The sequence below is a fragment of the Caloenas nicobarica genome, chromosome 3, assembly GCF_036013445.1.
Source record: "Caloenas nicobarica isolate bCalNic1 chromosome 3, bCalNic1.hap1, whole genome shotgun sequence".
Lineage (NCBI taxonomy): Eukaryota > Metazoa > Chordata > Aves > Columbiformes > Columbidae > Caloenas > Caloenas nicobarica.
The window spans coordinates 68190508-68204489 of NC_088247.1; the positions used below are offsets into that span (position 1 = coordinate 68190508).

A 13982-nucleotide genomic window follows, 5' to 3' on the forward strand; every position below is an offset into this window, starting at 1 on the left:
CTCCTTCACGGACTTTTCATTTGTGAGCTTGACCTGGTTGCTTCATGTCCACGTAAGTGTTCAGCAGCTGCAAGATCCCGTGGCAGTGAAGTCCAAGGCCCAGAACACAAGATGTGAGGAGCTGTCTCCTTTGGCTTTGAATTGCTTATGTCACCACAAGAGCAAGTTAAAAAATTACCAAGAGATTAATTACTTTAGGAGTAATTCTAGGAGTAATTCTACTCTAGGAGGTTCCTCCAGTGCATTGACGATAACTTTCTGATGCAAATGGTGGAGGAGCCGACTAGAAGAGGTGCGCTGCTGGATCTCGTCCTCGCTAACAAGGAGGGTCTGGTCGAAGCAGTAAAGGTGGGGGGCTGCCTTGGTTGCAGTGACCATGAGATGGTGGAGTTCAGAATCTCCTGTGGTGGGAGCAGAATACCGAGCAGAATTGCAACCCTGGACTTCAGCAGGGCCGACTTTGGCCTTTTCAAACAGTTGCTGGAGGAAATCCCGTGGGCAAGGCTGCTTGAGGGTAAAGGCGCCCAAGATAGTTGGTTAACTTTCAGGGACTGCTTCTACCAAGCTCAAGATCAGTGCATCCCGACGCGCAGGAAGTCAAGGAAGGGAGCCAGGAGACCTGCGTGGTTAAACAGGGAACTGCTGGGCAAACTCAAGTGGAAGAGGAGGGTTTACAAATCATGGAAGGAGGGGCTGGCCACTTGGGAAGAATATAAGGCTGTTGTCAGAGGATGTAGGGAGGCAACTAGGAAAGCTAAGGCCTCCTTAGAGTTAAACCTGGCGAGAGGGGTCAAGGACAACAGGAAGAGGTTCTTCAAATACATGGCAGATAAAACTAACACCAGAGGCAATGTAGGCCCACTGATGAACGGGGTGGGTGCCCTGGTGACAGAAGATACAGAGAAGGCAGAATTACTGAATGCCTTCTTTGTCTCTGTCTACTCTGCCGGAGGCTGTCCTGAGGAGCCCCGTACCCCTGAGGCCCCAGAGGAAGGCAGGGCAATGGAGGAGTCTGCCTCAGTTGATGAGGACTGGGTTAGGGAGCAATTAAGCAATCTGGACATCCATAAATCCATGGGTCCAGATGGGATGCACCCGCGGGTGCTGAGGGAGCTGGCTGAAGTCATTGCTGGACCGCTCTCCATCATCTTTGCCAAGTCTTGGGAAACGGGAGAGGTGCCTGAGGACTGGAGGAAAGCAAACATCACTCCGGTCTTCAAAAAGGGCAAGAAGGAGGACCCGGGCAACTATAGACCGGTCAGCCTCACCTCCATCCCTGGGAAAGTGATGGAACACCTTATCCTTGGTGCCATCTTAAGACATATCAAGGATAAGAGGGTCATCAGGGACAGTCAACATGGCTTCACCAAGGGGAAGTCGTGTTTGACCAACCTCATAGCCTTTTATGAAGACGTAACAAGGTGGATTGACGATGGCAGAGCAGTGGATGTGGTCTACCTTGACTTCAGCAAAGCATTTGACACCGTCTCCCACAGCATCCTCACGGCAAAACTGAGGAAGAGTGGACTGGATGATCGGGTAGTGAGGTGGACTGCAAACTGGCTGAAGGAGAGAAGCCAGAGAGTTGTGATCAATGGGGCGGAGTCTGGTTGGAGGCCTGTATCTAGTGGAGTGCCTCAAGGGTCAGTTCTGGGACCAATACTGTTCAATATATTCATCAATGACTTGGATGAGGGAATTGAGTGTACTATCAGCAAGTTTGCTGATGACACCAAGCTGGGAGGAGTGGCTGACACGCCAGAGGGCTGTGCTGCCATCCAGCGAGACCTGGACAGGCTAGAGAGTTGGGCGGGGAAAAATTTAATGAAATATAACAAGGGGAAATGTAGAGTCTTGCATCTGGGCAGGAACAACCCCAGGTTCCAGTACAGGTTGGGGAATGACCTATTAGAGAGCAGTGTAGGGGAAAGAGACCTGGGGGTCCTGGTGGACAGCAGGATGACCATGAGCCAGCACTGTGCCCTTGTGGCCAAGAAGGCCAATGGCATCCTGGGGTGTATTAGAAGGGGGGTGGTTAGTAGGTCCAGAGAGGTTCTCCTTCCCCTCTACTCTGCCCTGGTGAGACCTCATCTGGAATATTGTGTCCAGTTCTGGGCCCCTCAGTTCAAGAAGGACAGGGAACTGCTGGAGAGAGTCCAGCGCAGGGCCACAAAGATGATTAAGGGAGTGGAGCATCTCCCTTATGAGGAAAGGCTGAGGGAGCTGGGTCTCTTTAGCTTGGAGAAGAGGAGACTGAGGGGTGACCTCATTAATGTTTATAAATATATAAAGGGTGGGTGTCACGAGGATGGAGCTAGGCTCTTCTCGGTGACAACCAACAGTAAGACAAGGGGTAATGGGTCCAAGCTGGAACACAAGAGGTTCCACTTAAATGTGAGAAGAAACTTCTTCTCAGTGAGGGTGACAGAACACTGGAACAGGCTGCCCAGGGGGGTTGTGGATTCTCCTTCTCTGGAGACATTCAAAACCCGCCTGGACGCCTTCCTGTGTAACCTCACCTAAGTTTTCCTGCTCTGGCAGGGGGATTGGACTAGATGATCTTTTGAGGTCCCTTCCAATCCCTAACATTCTGTGATTCTGTGATTCTGTGATTTAGGCCTAACCAGGTTAAATTCCTTCCTGCAGTTTCAGTTGACTACAATATTTTTAAGATTTAATTTGGCAATGGCATCAAAGCCAATGTCCTGAACTTTCAGACAGTCTGCAAGACCTCAAATATTCACAGATGAACACAGAACTACTGCCAGATCTTAACCCCATGTGTGGACTTCAGCTGCTCTCCACCCACCAGCAAATTATCAGCTTGTGCCAACTTAATTGCTTGCAATTCTTTGAGGATATCCTAAACTGGGACCATTATTCAGTTCTAATTCTGAAGGTACTTCAAAAATATCCCACGTTTACACCCTGCAACAGCTAAGCGAAACCTAGAAAGCATCCATCCAAACACTGACATAATCCAATACTACAGGGGCACAGCACAGAACAGTTGGGCTGCAGACCATTTAATTGCATTTACTAACCTGGAATCTGTTTTCTTTCACAGACGTACTCAGTGCATCCTCTTGCATAGAAGGATATACCTTTGGCTTTCTTATGCATCACTTCAAACACAACTATCCATAAAAATGTATCGAGGACACAAGATGAAGGGGCTTACAAACGTCACATGACAAAGATTTTTTAAAGTTTTCATTCAGAACTCTCTAAATAAAAACAACTTGAGTCCCAGAAAAATATTGGTAAGTTGATAACAGCATAGTCCCTTAAAGATTTAAGCACAGAAAATTCGTAGGGTGACTATTCTCTTATTAAAGCAATTGAAGTATTTGGCAAGGGGAGAAGGATGTAGACCAACATGACAGAAAGTTAATCTGCCTTTTTTTTTTTCTCTCCTACAAAATATATCTGCCTCTTTACTAAAAGACAGAACCTGTTATTTCAAATCTCAGGCGAGACTATAAAGACTCCCCACAGCAACCTCAGCCGTTTCTATTTCCCTCATCTCTTGGGTCACAAATGCCTCAAAGTTCTGGAAGAAACAACGAGGCTTTTCCCACCTTGCAGGTACCACTGCTGGCAAAAACTGCAAGAAGCAAAACTAATCAAGCTGTACACTTATAAATAAAAAGGTAACAAATTTCTAGATAAATAAAATTACAAATATTTTCACAAGTCAAGTAAAATTGACAGTGGATGCTAACAGCTCTCTGTTGCTAAGACCACTGCTGTCATTGTTTTCCCATCTGAAATTCCCTCAAGAACCTTCAAGGCAACTAGACTTTTAACAACTTAGAAACCCTTTAATGACAGATTGCACACTGATACAGACAAAGTGAAAAAAGACATCATTTCACAATGAATTAACATAAGATTTATACCTTAACTACTACTGGGGCTAAACAACACATACGAAATCTTTAAATCTAGTCTACTAGACTAGTTTTAGTAGTAAAAGTATTTTCTAAAACACAAGAAATTAAAGGTTTGGTTACAACGAACATTTAGAAGTTTACATTTGTAGATAGGTCTCTTAGCATGACAATGTATTATCTATATTGGAAATACCAATTATCCAATAAGTTACATTATTCAGTATTGCTGGAAATCTGCAACAGTGGTTCTTCTGCATGAATGAGCACTGTTAAACGAGAAGTCCACCACTGACAATGGTAAATCACAATTTACAAAATACAGGAAAATTTAAAAGATGGGGGAAGGCTCTACACCTACTCAGCCTGTGTGCTGGATTTTTTTTTAGTGCATATTTGTAAGAAAATCTTCCATTGCATTTCAAATATCTTTGGAAAAACATCAATTAACACCCAGATCTCACAGAAATCAAAAAGCAGATGTTTCTAGTTTTAGTGCTTAAGCAGCTTTGCCTCATTTTCAATGAAAATTCCATCTGTTTCCACACAACGTGGTGTATTACTGTAAGATTACACTTTATTGCAGGATACTTTCCATCTGATGAGTTATTTTACATTTAAAAGAAAAAAAAGACAAAGCTACAGAGTTATCAAAGTCTTATTACTGGTTATATTATATGTTATTATATATTAATTATGTAAATATTTATGTACTAAACGCACAATGCCATAGAGAGGGTTGGGAATACTTTTTTCAGAGTTTTTTCGCCATCATACTCATAACATCACATGCTTCAATTAACTGTATTATTTAAGGGTAGATTTTTCAGGCTTTAATTCTAGAAATGTTACATTCTGGCTGAGGAAAGGCTCAAGCATTTCTTTCCCGTTGCGCCCGAGTATGATAGAAAACTCGTTATTTTTGCATCTGTTTTAAATTACAATTGCATCTATTCCCATTAAACTGTTGTAAGAGACAGAGAAAACTGGATCAAAATGCTTAGAAAACAAAACATTTTGTTACAGCGTTCCAAAAACACAGCAGTAGGATTCAGAAGGACAGAATCACAGAGTGGCTGAGGTTGGAAGGGACCTCTGGAGGTCACCTGGTCCAACCCCATTGCTCACACAGGGCCACCTAGAGCAAATTAAGTTGCCCAGGACCGCATCTAGGTGGCTTCTGAATATTTCCAAGGATGGAGACTCCATAATCTCCATGGGCAGCCTGTGCCAGCACTTGGCCACCCTCACAATAAAAGAAGTGCTTCCTGATGTTCAGATGGAGCTTCCTGTGTTTCAGTTTCTGTCCATTGCCTCTGGCACTGGGCTCCACTGAAATAAGCCTGGCTTCATCCTCTTTGTATCCTTTTATATATACTGTATTTATACACATTGATAAGATGCTCGTGAGCCTTCTCTTCTCCCTTTCTTCCTACGTGAGGTCCCTGCATGGCCCAGAAGCAGGCATACAAATATGCACCAAAAAAAAAAATCGAAGCTTTCCTACGTGGCAGAACCTCACTTCGAGTCCTTGGTTCCTCTCTCCATCACCCAACACAGCCAACACACAGCAAAGCACAGCAAATCGCTCAGGCTGCTCTCAATGTCAGAGATGTCAGCAAAATCCCTGTGGCCCAGACATGAGCCTTGAGAGGTGAATCACAGGAACCGATTGAAAAGATTCTGTCTATAAGAACAAATATGCTTCCTGCTTTTCACAGGAATTTAATAGTCTAATGCAGAAGAAAGTACTTCTACTGAGGGAAGAAAATAAACACAAGAACAAATGCCATTGAAACCACTGGACCTTAACTAGATCCATAAACACCCCCCTACATTAGGGCTTAGTGATTAGGAACTTCTTGTATTTTGTATTTCCGTTGATGTTACACAAGCCTTCACCTCCCTCCCTCAGTGAAATCTTCCAGCTTTAGGTCTTCATTAAATAAAGCTTGGCTCCAGTGCATATCATAAAAGTAAAAATTGATAGGAAACAGAAGGACATGGTCATAATGAGGCATAAAACAAAACAGAACAACATGTAGTCCACATAAGCGGATTAAAAAATAAGTAGGCACAGACCATTTTTAAGTTCCTTGTCACATTTAACACTTGCCTACTCTTTAAAAAAAAAAAAAAAAAAAAAGTAAAAAAGCACTTATTACCTGGGCACTGGGGTGAGGGGCTGCAGTTTCAAGCAGCGGAGGTCCCACTTCCTGTAGTGCTGGGACCGGATCCATCGCTCCGTGTTTTTTACCATGTTCTGTTTTTAAACAAAAAAGCAGCACACACCAGCTGCATCACAAATGCTCAACACTAATTTCAAATGATCTCAGGAGTATGTTGAAATAACTTTACGGCAGAGGCTAACCAAAAAACAAACTTAAAAATCTTTCCATTAAAACCACTGCACTATTACTGTCCTATTGTTTGTCCAATTTCAAAAAGAAACAAGACCATTAACATGTTAAGTGGCAGAGAAAAGTGTCTAATTAAGCACTTTGAGATTTTATTCTGGTAAGATGGAGAGTTACTAGTCTTCTCTTGCACCTTAAAAATAATGGAAGATAATAATTATTCATGGACTGAGTCATGCTGCTTCCACACAGAACAACAAACATTCAGACCATCACACCACAAAAATGTGTGCAGATATAATTAATTAATCTTCACTGTCTTACCATGATAAGTAACGTTAATCTATTGATACAAGTGCTTCTGTCAAGCTTTACTGTAATCATCAGAATTACGACAAGTTTGATTTTTAATTTAACTTTCTCTAACTAAATGTAACAGGCATAACACACCCTAACTAATTGATTAAGAGTTGCTATTAAAATGGAAGGCAGGTAAGATGTTCAAAAGAGCAAAACAAACCCTAAAACCTAAACTGCAGATGCAATTTCTACAACTTACAGAAAGAGTAACAAATTCCCAATGTTTGAAGTTGCACTAACCTGCATTCGCATTGCTATTGCAAGAGAACCAACAGTGTTTTCAGCAGCACGGTTGTTTAGCTGGCCATAGTTGTGTTTCTCTGTAAAGTAGAAGGATTATGCAAATAAATCACAAAGCTTTTTTGAGTGGGAGCATGTGTATTTGAAAGCTGTGTCCAAACAAAAAAATTGTGAATATTGACTTGAAATTTAACAGTGTCACTCACAAAATTATAGGTGGCTTCTTTAATACTTCAAATGAAATCACCCAGGAGGGTGGATATCAGAGAGGAACTATATGCAAACACACACATGGATATGATGAAGCATACATATACTTGAAAAAGAAAATAAGGAAACACAGAGAGGAATTCCAGGATCCAAACAATTACTTTTGGAGAAAAAAAAAAAAACAGTCAGACAGCAGTAAGGATTTGAAAAGCTACACATATTTTTAAACAGAACACCTAAATGAGCATGGTAAAGACTCTCTTCTTTCCCACACATCCATTACAGCAAGACAGAACAATGAAAGGAACACAAAATACTATTTAGGACTATTATCCAATGGGACTTAGAATATGCAAAATTTTTTGAGCAGCAAAAGTTATCTTCATCAATATGACATTAAAAGTAGGTATTCTGAAGAGTCTACACAAATCAGAGTGACTCCAACTTTAGAACCAGTTGTAATTGTTTCTAGTGGCAACATATCATATAATGATCATATATTAACTACCCTAACTAAACATATTATTTTGTCATTTTCCTGTAATCCTTCTTTTGGCTTGTTCTTCTTGCTGCTTATTGACTTTTATCTAGATGCAATTTATCCAAGATTCACATCCTAGTCTCTGTGGGCATATCAAAGCCCTAGTCACATTCTGAAGGGCGTAGACATTATTGTAATAAAAAATAACAACCGTACGCTGACAGCTTTATCCTTTCCCCCGGCAGGGGAACTGAAGTGCTAAACCCTGACCTAGTCAAGCTCTCGCTCTACTCATCCCATCTGTACAGATCACAAAACACGTTGCTTTGCACAACTACCCCTCCCGACATGGGTCCCATTGGCGGCTGGGCACAGAACCCTCAGCCTAGAGCCGGAGGGACCGGCAGAGGCGCTCAGGGAGCCAGAATAGCATCCCAGCCCAGCCCACACTTCCACGCCCATCACCGAGAGAGCAAGAGACCCTTTCTGCAGACACCCGCAGCTTCATTCAGTATATTTTCTAATCCTCTCTCAAACTTTCTTGCCAGCAGGCATCTATACCTCAGTGACAAAGCTAACCAAGCAGAAGGTGGTCATCCTGACATTAAACTCTTAATTAAGAAAGTCTCTGAAAAGTCCTTCTATTTGTATTAACACTTGCCATTAGAAAAAAAAAAAAATATATATATATTCTGGAGATGCTCAGTTTTAGTCTCAGACAGAAGAGTTTTACTGGAACAGTCTGTCACAGTCAGAAGTTGACTGTTGTTGCTTTAAGACCAGGCTGGGAGAGCTGCCAAAGAGACAAACGAAGTAGGAAGGATGAAGTTTCAAATCCCTTTTCAGACATCTGTGCTTTACAGAAACATTTCAACTTTTTATGTGATTTGGCTGAATATGACTTCTTTATCAAGGCAGAGCTAGCATGTGTGTAAATACATATCAGAATAAGACATTTCCCTTCAATAAACTACTTCTCTCAGTCTGTCTATGCTACACATTCACCCCACAAATGACTAACCAGGCTTTTACAGGGGTGAAGGTGAAGCTAGAGGTGAAAGTCACGCATACACAAACTAGCAAGCCAATCACAGGATTACAACAGCTCTCTTAGGATAAATTTTCCAGATGGGAGCTCGAATAGCACTCTCCGCTTTGGATTATGGCCAGAAGATCAGCTGAATCACAGACATTGTGCTCCCTCCTCTGACTCACCCCACCTGCCCATCTCTTTGTACCCTGTTGTGCGGATGGGTGACAGCTCCTGTCATGCACTACCTCTCTGCTCGGGCAGCTTAGAATAGAGAAGAAGTGGAGAAATGGTTGAATTTCCCACTAACATACTTAAACACAAGAGGTTCCACTTAAATTTGAGAAGAAACTTCTCCACAGTGAGGGTGACGGAACACTGGAACAGGTTGCCCAGGGAGGTTGCGGAGTCTCCTTCTCTGGAGACATTCAAAACCCACCTGGACACATTCCTGTGTAACCTCACCTGGGTGTTCCTGCTCTGGCAGGGGGATTGGACTAGATGATCTTTTAAGGTCCCTTCCAATCCCTAACATTCTGTGATTCTGTGATTCTGTAAACCAAATAGACTTCAGCTTTCAAGTGACACCAAAGGAGCTAGACATAAAATCTCAAATAATTTTGGCATTCTTAAATTTGGTTCAAAAACTTTTCATTTCTATACATTTACATGTAAAGTATTTTCTGCAAGACACCAGCAGCACTCCCTTGATTCCACAATCAGTAGTGCAGCAGAATAAGATGCTGCACTGCTAGAAATTGTATAATTTTTAACATCTTGGTGATTTAAATATCTTTGATCAGTTAAAAAAAAAAGACTTGAAAAATAATTCTGTCTCCTCGGAGCAAGTATTTTTACCTCTGCTCTCATGGCTTGCATCATTACAGCTGCCCAATTCAGCTATGTCCTTGCAAATTTTGAGTGCTTTTAAAACATTTGAGTGTGTTAGACTACACGTATACCTATGCAAGGTAGAAATCTAGCCATCATCTAGCAAGAATAAAAGCTATTTCATGGCCATTGTTGCTTTCAGGTTTCATTTAGCTCCTGTGACCCCGCAGCTGTTAAGCTGGACACTTCTAAAGCAAGAAAAAACCCAGAACAATTTCTAAGCACCTCAGCCAGATTCCACCACATACTCAAAGTGAAGAGTCAGTTGTAAGATTCAGTTGTTTCTCCAAGGTCATGACTGCTCCACAATAGGCTTTTAATAAATATCTTGCAATTAAACTAAGTGCATTCTTCCTGTCAAACAGACACCTGTGTTTCATGTACCTCTCTAGTAAGTCTTGAGGCCAGCATTTTTTAAAGCTGCTAAAATGTATTTCTGCTATTTTTTCAGAGTTTCTCCAAGATTCTGACAGTCTCAAAAGCATAACCATGAAGACAGATGGACATTTGGTAGATAAATTCTATTTAAATTATCTTGCTAAAAATCTCATGCTGCCTTTCCAAAGAAAGGCTGTACTAAAGCACAGCCCACTGCTACAACTTGAAAAATGCAAAGAAATGTATATGCTTAGGCCAAATCTTACATTTCCTGCCTTAAGAATGAATGTTGCTGTGGTACATGAACAACACTCAAATATTTTAATGCAGTTTTCCAGACAGCACTCTTTTAGGGAAGGGAAACACTAATATTATCTATAGTTCTATAGAGTAACTAAGGCACGAAGATACCTGAGTCTCAAAACATGGCATGCACTTATACTGGTCTCTGAAGACCCAGACTCCCTCTGCAATGGAGGGAGAGCATGAAGTATCTGAAAGTGGAACTGGCACCAGGCAGCACACAGATCCAGGAGAGTTCAGTCATAAGCAGTGCCCACCCAGACTGCAAGGACTGGCTTATCCCCATCCTGCCTTCATAGACTGGCACCTCTACCCTGCGTCCAACATCTAAGAGGTTTCTGCTTAGAAGGATTAAAACAAGGAGGGGATATTCATTTTCATTTATTTATGGTGCTACTGCTGTACCACCATTCCCTCTCTCCATTCCACCTTCACCTGAGGGCATGTTATACTAGTAGGTTGGGTGCCTGCTGGGCACCTATGCTCCAAGCCCTGCCCCACAGATACTTAACAATTATATCCGCCAACCCCTATGCAAAGTAAATGGGTATTAAAGATGCAAGGAGTCTCCTAATCACTAGGCTAAGAAAAAGAAAATATGAATTATTGTTGAACAACATGTGCAGTATCAGCAAGGGATAAGGCATGGCAGCCACCCCTGAGCACTGCTCTGGAAGGTGGAAGATGAAGGCCCGAATGCCTTCAGATAATTGAGTGAATAATAACCCAGATCTCCCACACCTGCAGTGTGTGTTCAAGTCAAGAGGATATCAGAAAAGACAAGGAAAGGAATCTCTTGCTAAGGTCACGCTTTGCATGGGAACAGCAGCTGCCTTATTATGAGCCTGATCTTGCATTAAGTCTGCATAGAGTGTCTGCTTAATTTGTCCTTAGGGAATATACCTAGTTTAAGAACCATACAATTAGTTTTTCTTGGCCTTATGCCCATTTCCCCAGTTTTGTATCAATAGATGTCAATAAGCACATTTGTGACAGATTTAGAAAAACACATTACCCAGTCACACTACCCATGTTCTTCCTTATTTTCCTACTCATTCTTAGCACAGTTTCATCTGGACACTGAACAGTCAAATTCATATATATACAAAAAAATCTACAAAATATCTAGAGATCTTCACAGGACTTTAAGGAATTTTACAGCAAATGCAATTCTAGCAGCAGAATAGAATAACTTCTGGGAAGGTTTCTTAGTTTTTTCCTAGTAAAATTCTGTAGCACTTTTCAACTGAGAAATTAATGAACATATACTCCCTCCCCAACCAGTCAGGGGAGTAGAAGGGAGGGCAATCCAAACTTTTTTTCTAGAAGTATTTACTGCAGGAGACATTCTGCCTGTTCTTAGCCACACATGATATCTCTGCTCCCTCCTGCACCATTCTCTGCACACAGCTTCACAGCACTTTGCAGTTGATATTTTTGCCCTTCTTTTCTTCATGTTCCAGGCAAGTCCACAGAAGTCACAGGATAACACAGTGTACAAATCAACACTAAATAACAGCTCAACTGATGACCCAAAAGTCTTCCCTCTGAATTCTTTGAATCTATAGGCTCACCACTTACTTAACAATTCTGGTATAAAGAATCCGTTCCAGCCTTTCTTCTCTCACCTGATGTCTTTTTCATATTTCATACATCAGAGACACATGGATACATCCCCTATACACAAACTTTTAAAGGCCCTGTCCCAAAAATGCAGCTTTTAACCACATTGTGTTGTCACCAACATACCACACACTTATCTCAACGACTCACGGTACATCACTTTCAAGAATTGTTATCTTTTAATGCCTCTTACCTGACAGCAAGTCACGAGAACAACTGATAATGGTGGTTCCAGGCTTTATCCAGCTCACAGGAACATCATCAGGTTTTGTACTGCCAAGTACCACCACATCTGCGTGCTGAAGCTAGAGACAGCCCAAAACACCCCCAGAAACAAAAGAAGCATTTAATGTTAGAAATACATTCTTGAATATGCAATAGCACTTAAAATAAAGTCAGGCAAACAAACTGAAATCAGGCAAGTGGGGTTAGAGTCAGCACCAATATTTAATGGGGATTACACACTTTCAAAGAAAAAGCCCTATCATTGTCCAAAGTCCTGTCCAACAAGATAACTTGGAGAGACATAAGAAAGAGAAGGGTTGAAAGACAGTAAATAGGCAATTATAAAGAGTGTAGTCAGATTATCTGACAGTAGAAAACCAGGCCAGCTGATGGGAATGCAAGATGACCTGATCTGCAAACATCATTGCCTTTGAAGAATACCAATAAAAGAGTTATTTCCTTCTCAGTTCACGTTTGCTAATCAGTGCGTCTGATTAAGTTCAACCTGACAGATGCTGGAGCAAAAATGGTTACTACAAAAATTCTTATAATCAAAGACATGTGTCTTCCTTTCCTCCCTCCTCTGAAACGGGGCACTTACCAGTTATCTGAATCACCATGAGATAAGGGACAGCATCAGAGGAAGACGTATAAAGATCCACTAAAAAAGCAAAATCTGTGCACAGCACTGTCTCAAGCCTGAATGTAAAAATTATTTCAGAGATACGGTGATTTTGGGAATATTTTGAAAAATTCAAGTTAATACCAAGAGTCACAAACCTGGCGAGCCTCTCTATGAATTGATTTGTGACAAGCATTCCAGCTTCTTTTTTGGCCAAAAGTGCTCTGACGCAACCCTGCCCAACACTCCTGCCAAGAAAGAATGGCCACAAATCCTATCAGGATAGCAGGTTTTTGGCAGAGCTGAGCATCCAGGAGATGAGAAGAGCATAACTGTGACGGAAAAGGCAGAAGGCTGAAAAAGCTCCATCTTCTCCTCAGAGGACACAAGGATGGCCTAACCCTCCTTTGAGATCCACATGCGGAATCAAAGCCAAAGCTGTGGGAGAAGATTTACTTGCTCGGCAAATGATGAACGCTTCAGTCAGAAGTCCTGCAGCACTCCTATGATTACTTGCAAGCACAGAGTCTCAACAGTCACTCAGCCTTACCCAAACTGCCTACACGCCTCCATCCGGTGCGAATATCAACTTACATGCCACTCCTAGATGGCCACATAAGTCACAATGCTTGAGCAGCGACAAGTCAAATCATACTGAGGAATTTGCAAGCAAATTTGGATAAAAAGATGCTGCAATGACTTGTGTACCAAGAATACTATGCTGAAAATGCACTTTCCCCTGCAAAAGTACGCAGCCTCTGCTGTAACAGTCATCATCAACACAGAGAAAAGCAGTGATTATTCTTTGTTACATGAATCCAGTCTTTTTTGTAACAAAATAATGATTCATATTCTAGCAGTTATAATGCATGTACTGAAAGTCAGGTATGTTATCCCATGCAAAGCCTCTGGGACAAGGACTAAGAGCTTTGCACTCCATTTAGCATCATGAAACTATGAACCAGTTGAGAGCTATATGCAACAAGTAATAATTTTGACAAATGTTCAGCCAACACATTTATGACAGAATTGATCCCATGTAACTAGAATGCCAGAAAACAACTGACCTGACCAAATATTCATCTCTATGACTACCGATCATAATGTTCAAAAATGTTCTTAACAGCTGAACACAATCATTTTTTTAGCCAATGTTAACACTAGTTCGGATGGCTAATGTTGCACATACCCATAAATGTATCAGAAAAAGAGCTGAACCTTTCACCTCACTGCCCTGCCCCACGTCCTCCTTCAAAAAAGTTGTTTCACATGGCAGCGAACAGTTGTCCTATGGTTTGAAGACACACAGATCTCAGAGCCTTCCCCGCCATGACTGCCTTTTCCTTATTTCACAATGAAAGTAAATGTA

General features: G+C 41.6%; 1 protein-coding gene across 1 annotated transcript in view; it reads right to left on the reverse strand.

Moving 5' to 3' along the window:
* Nucleotides 1-13982, reverse strand: part of MTHFD1L (methylenetetrahydrofolate dehydrogenase (NADP+ dependent) 1 like) — a 159629-nt gene that overhangs the window by 126430 nt on the left and 19217 nt on the right. The window contains exons 8-10 of the mRNA XM_065630440.1: nucleotides 11960-12071; nucleotides 6851-6930; nucleotides 6059-6156 (exon numbers count right to left, since the gene is read on the reverse strand). Coding sequence (XP_065486512.1) covers nucleotides 6059-6156; nucleotides 6851-6930; nucleotides 11960-12071 — 290 coding nt within the window. The remainder of the gene's footprint in view (nucleotides 1-6058; nucleotides 6157-6850; nucleotides 6931-11959; nucleotides 12072-13982) is intronic.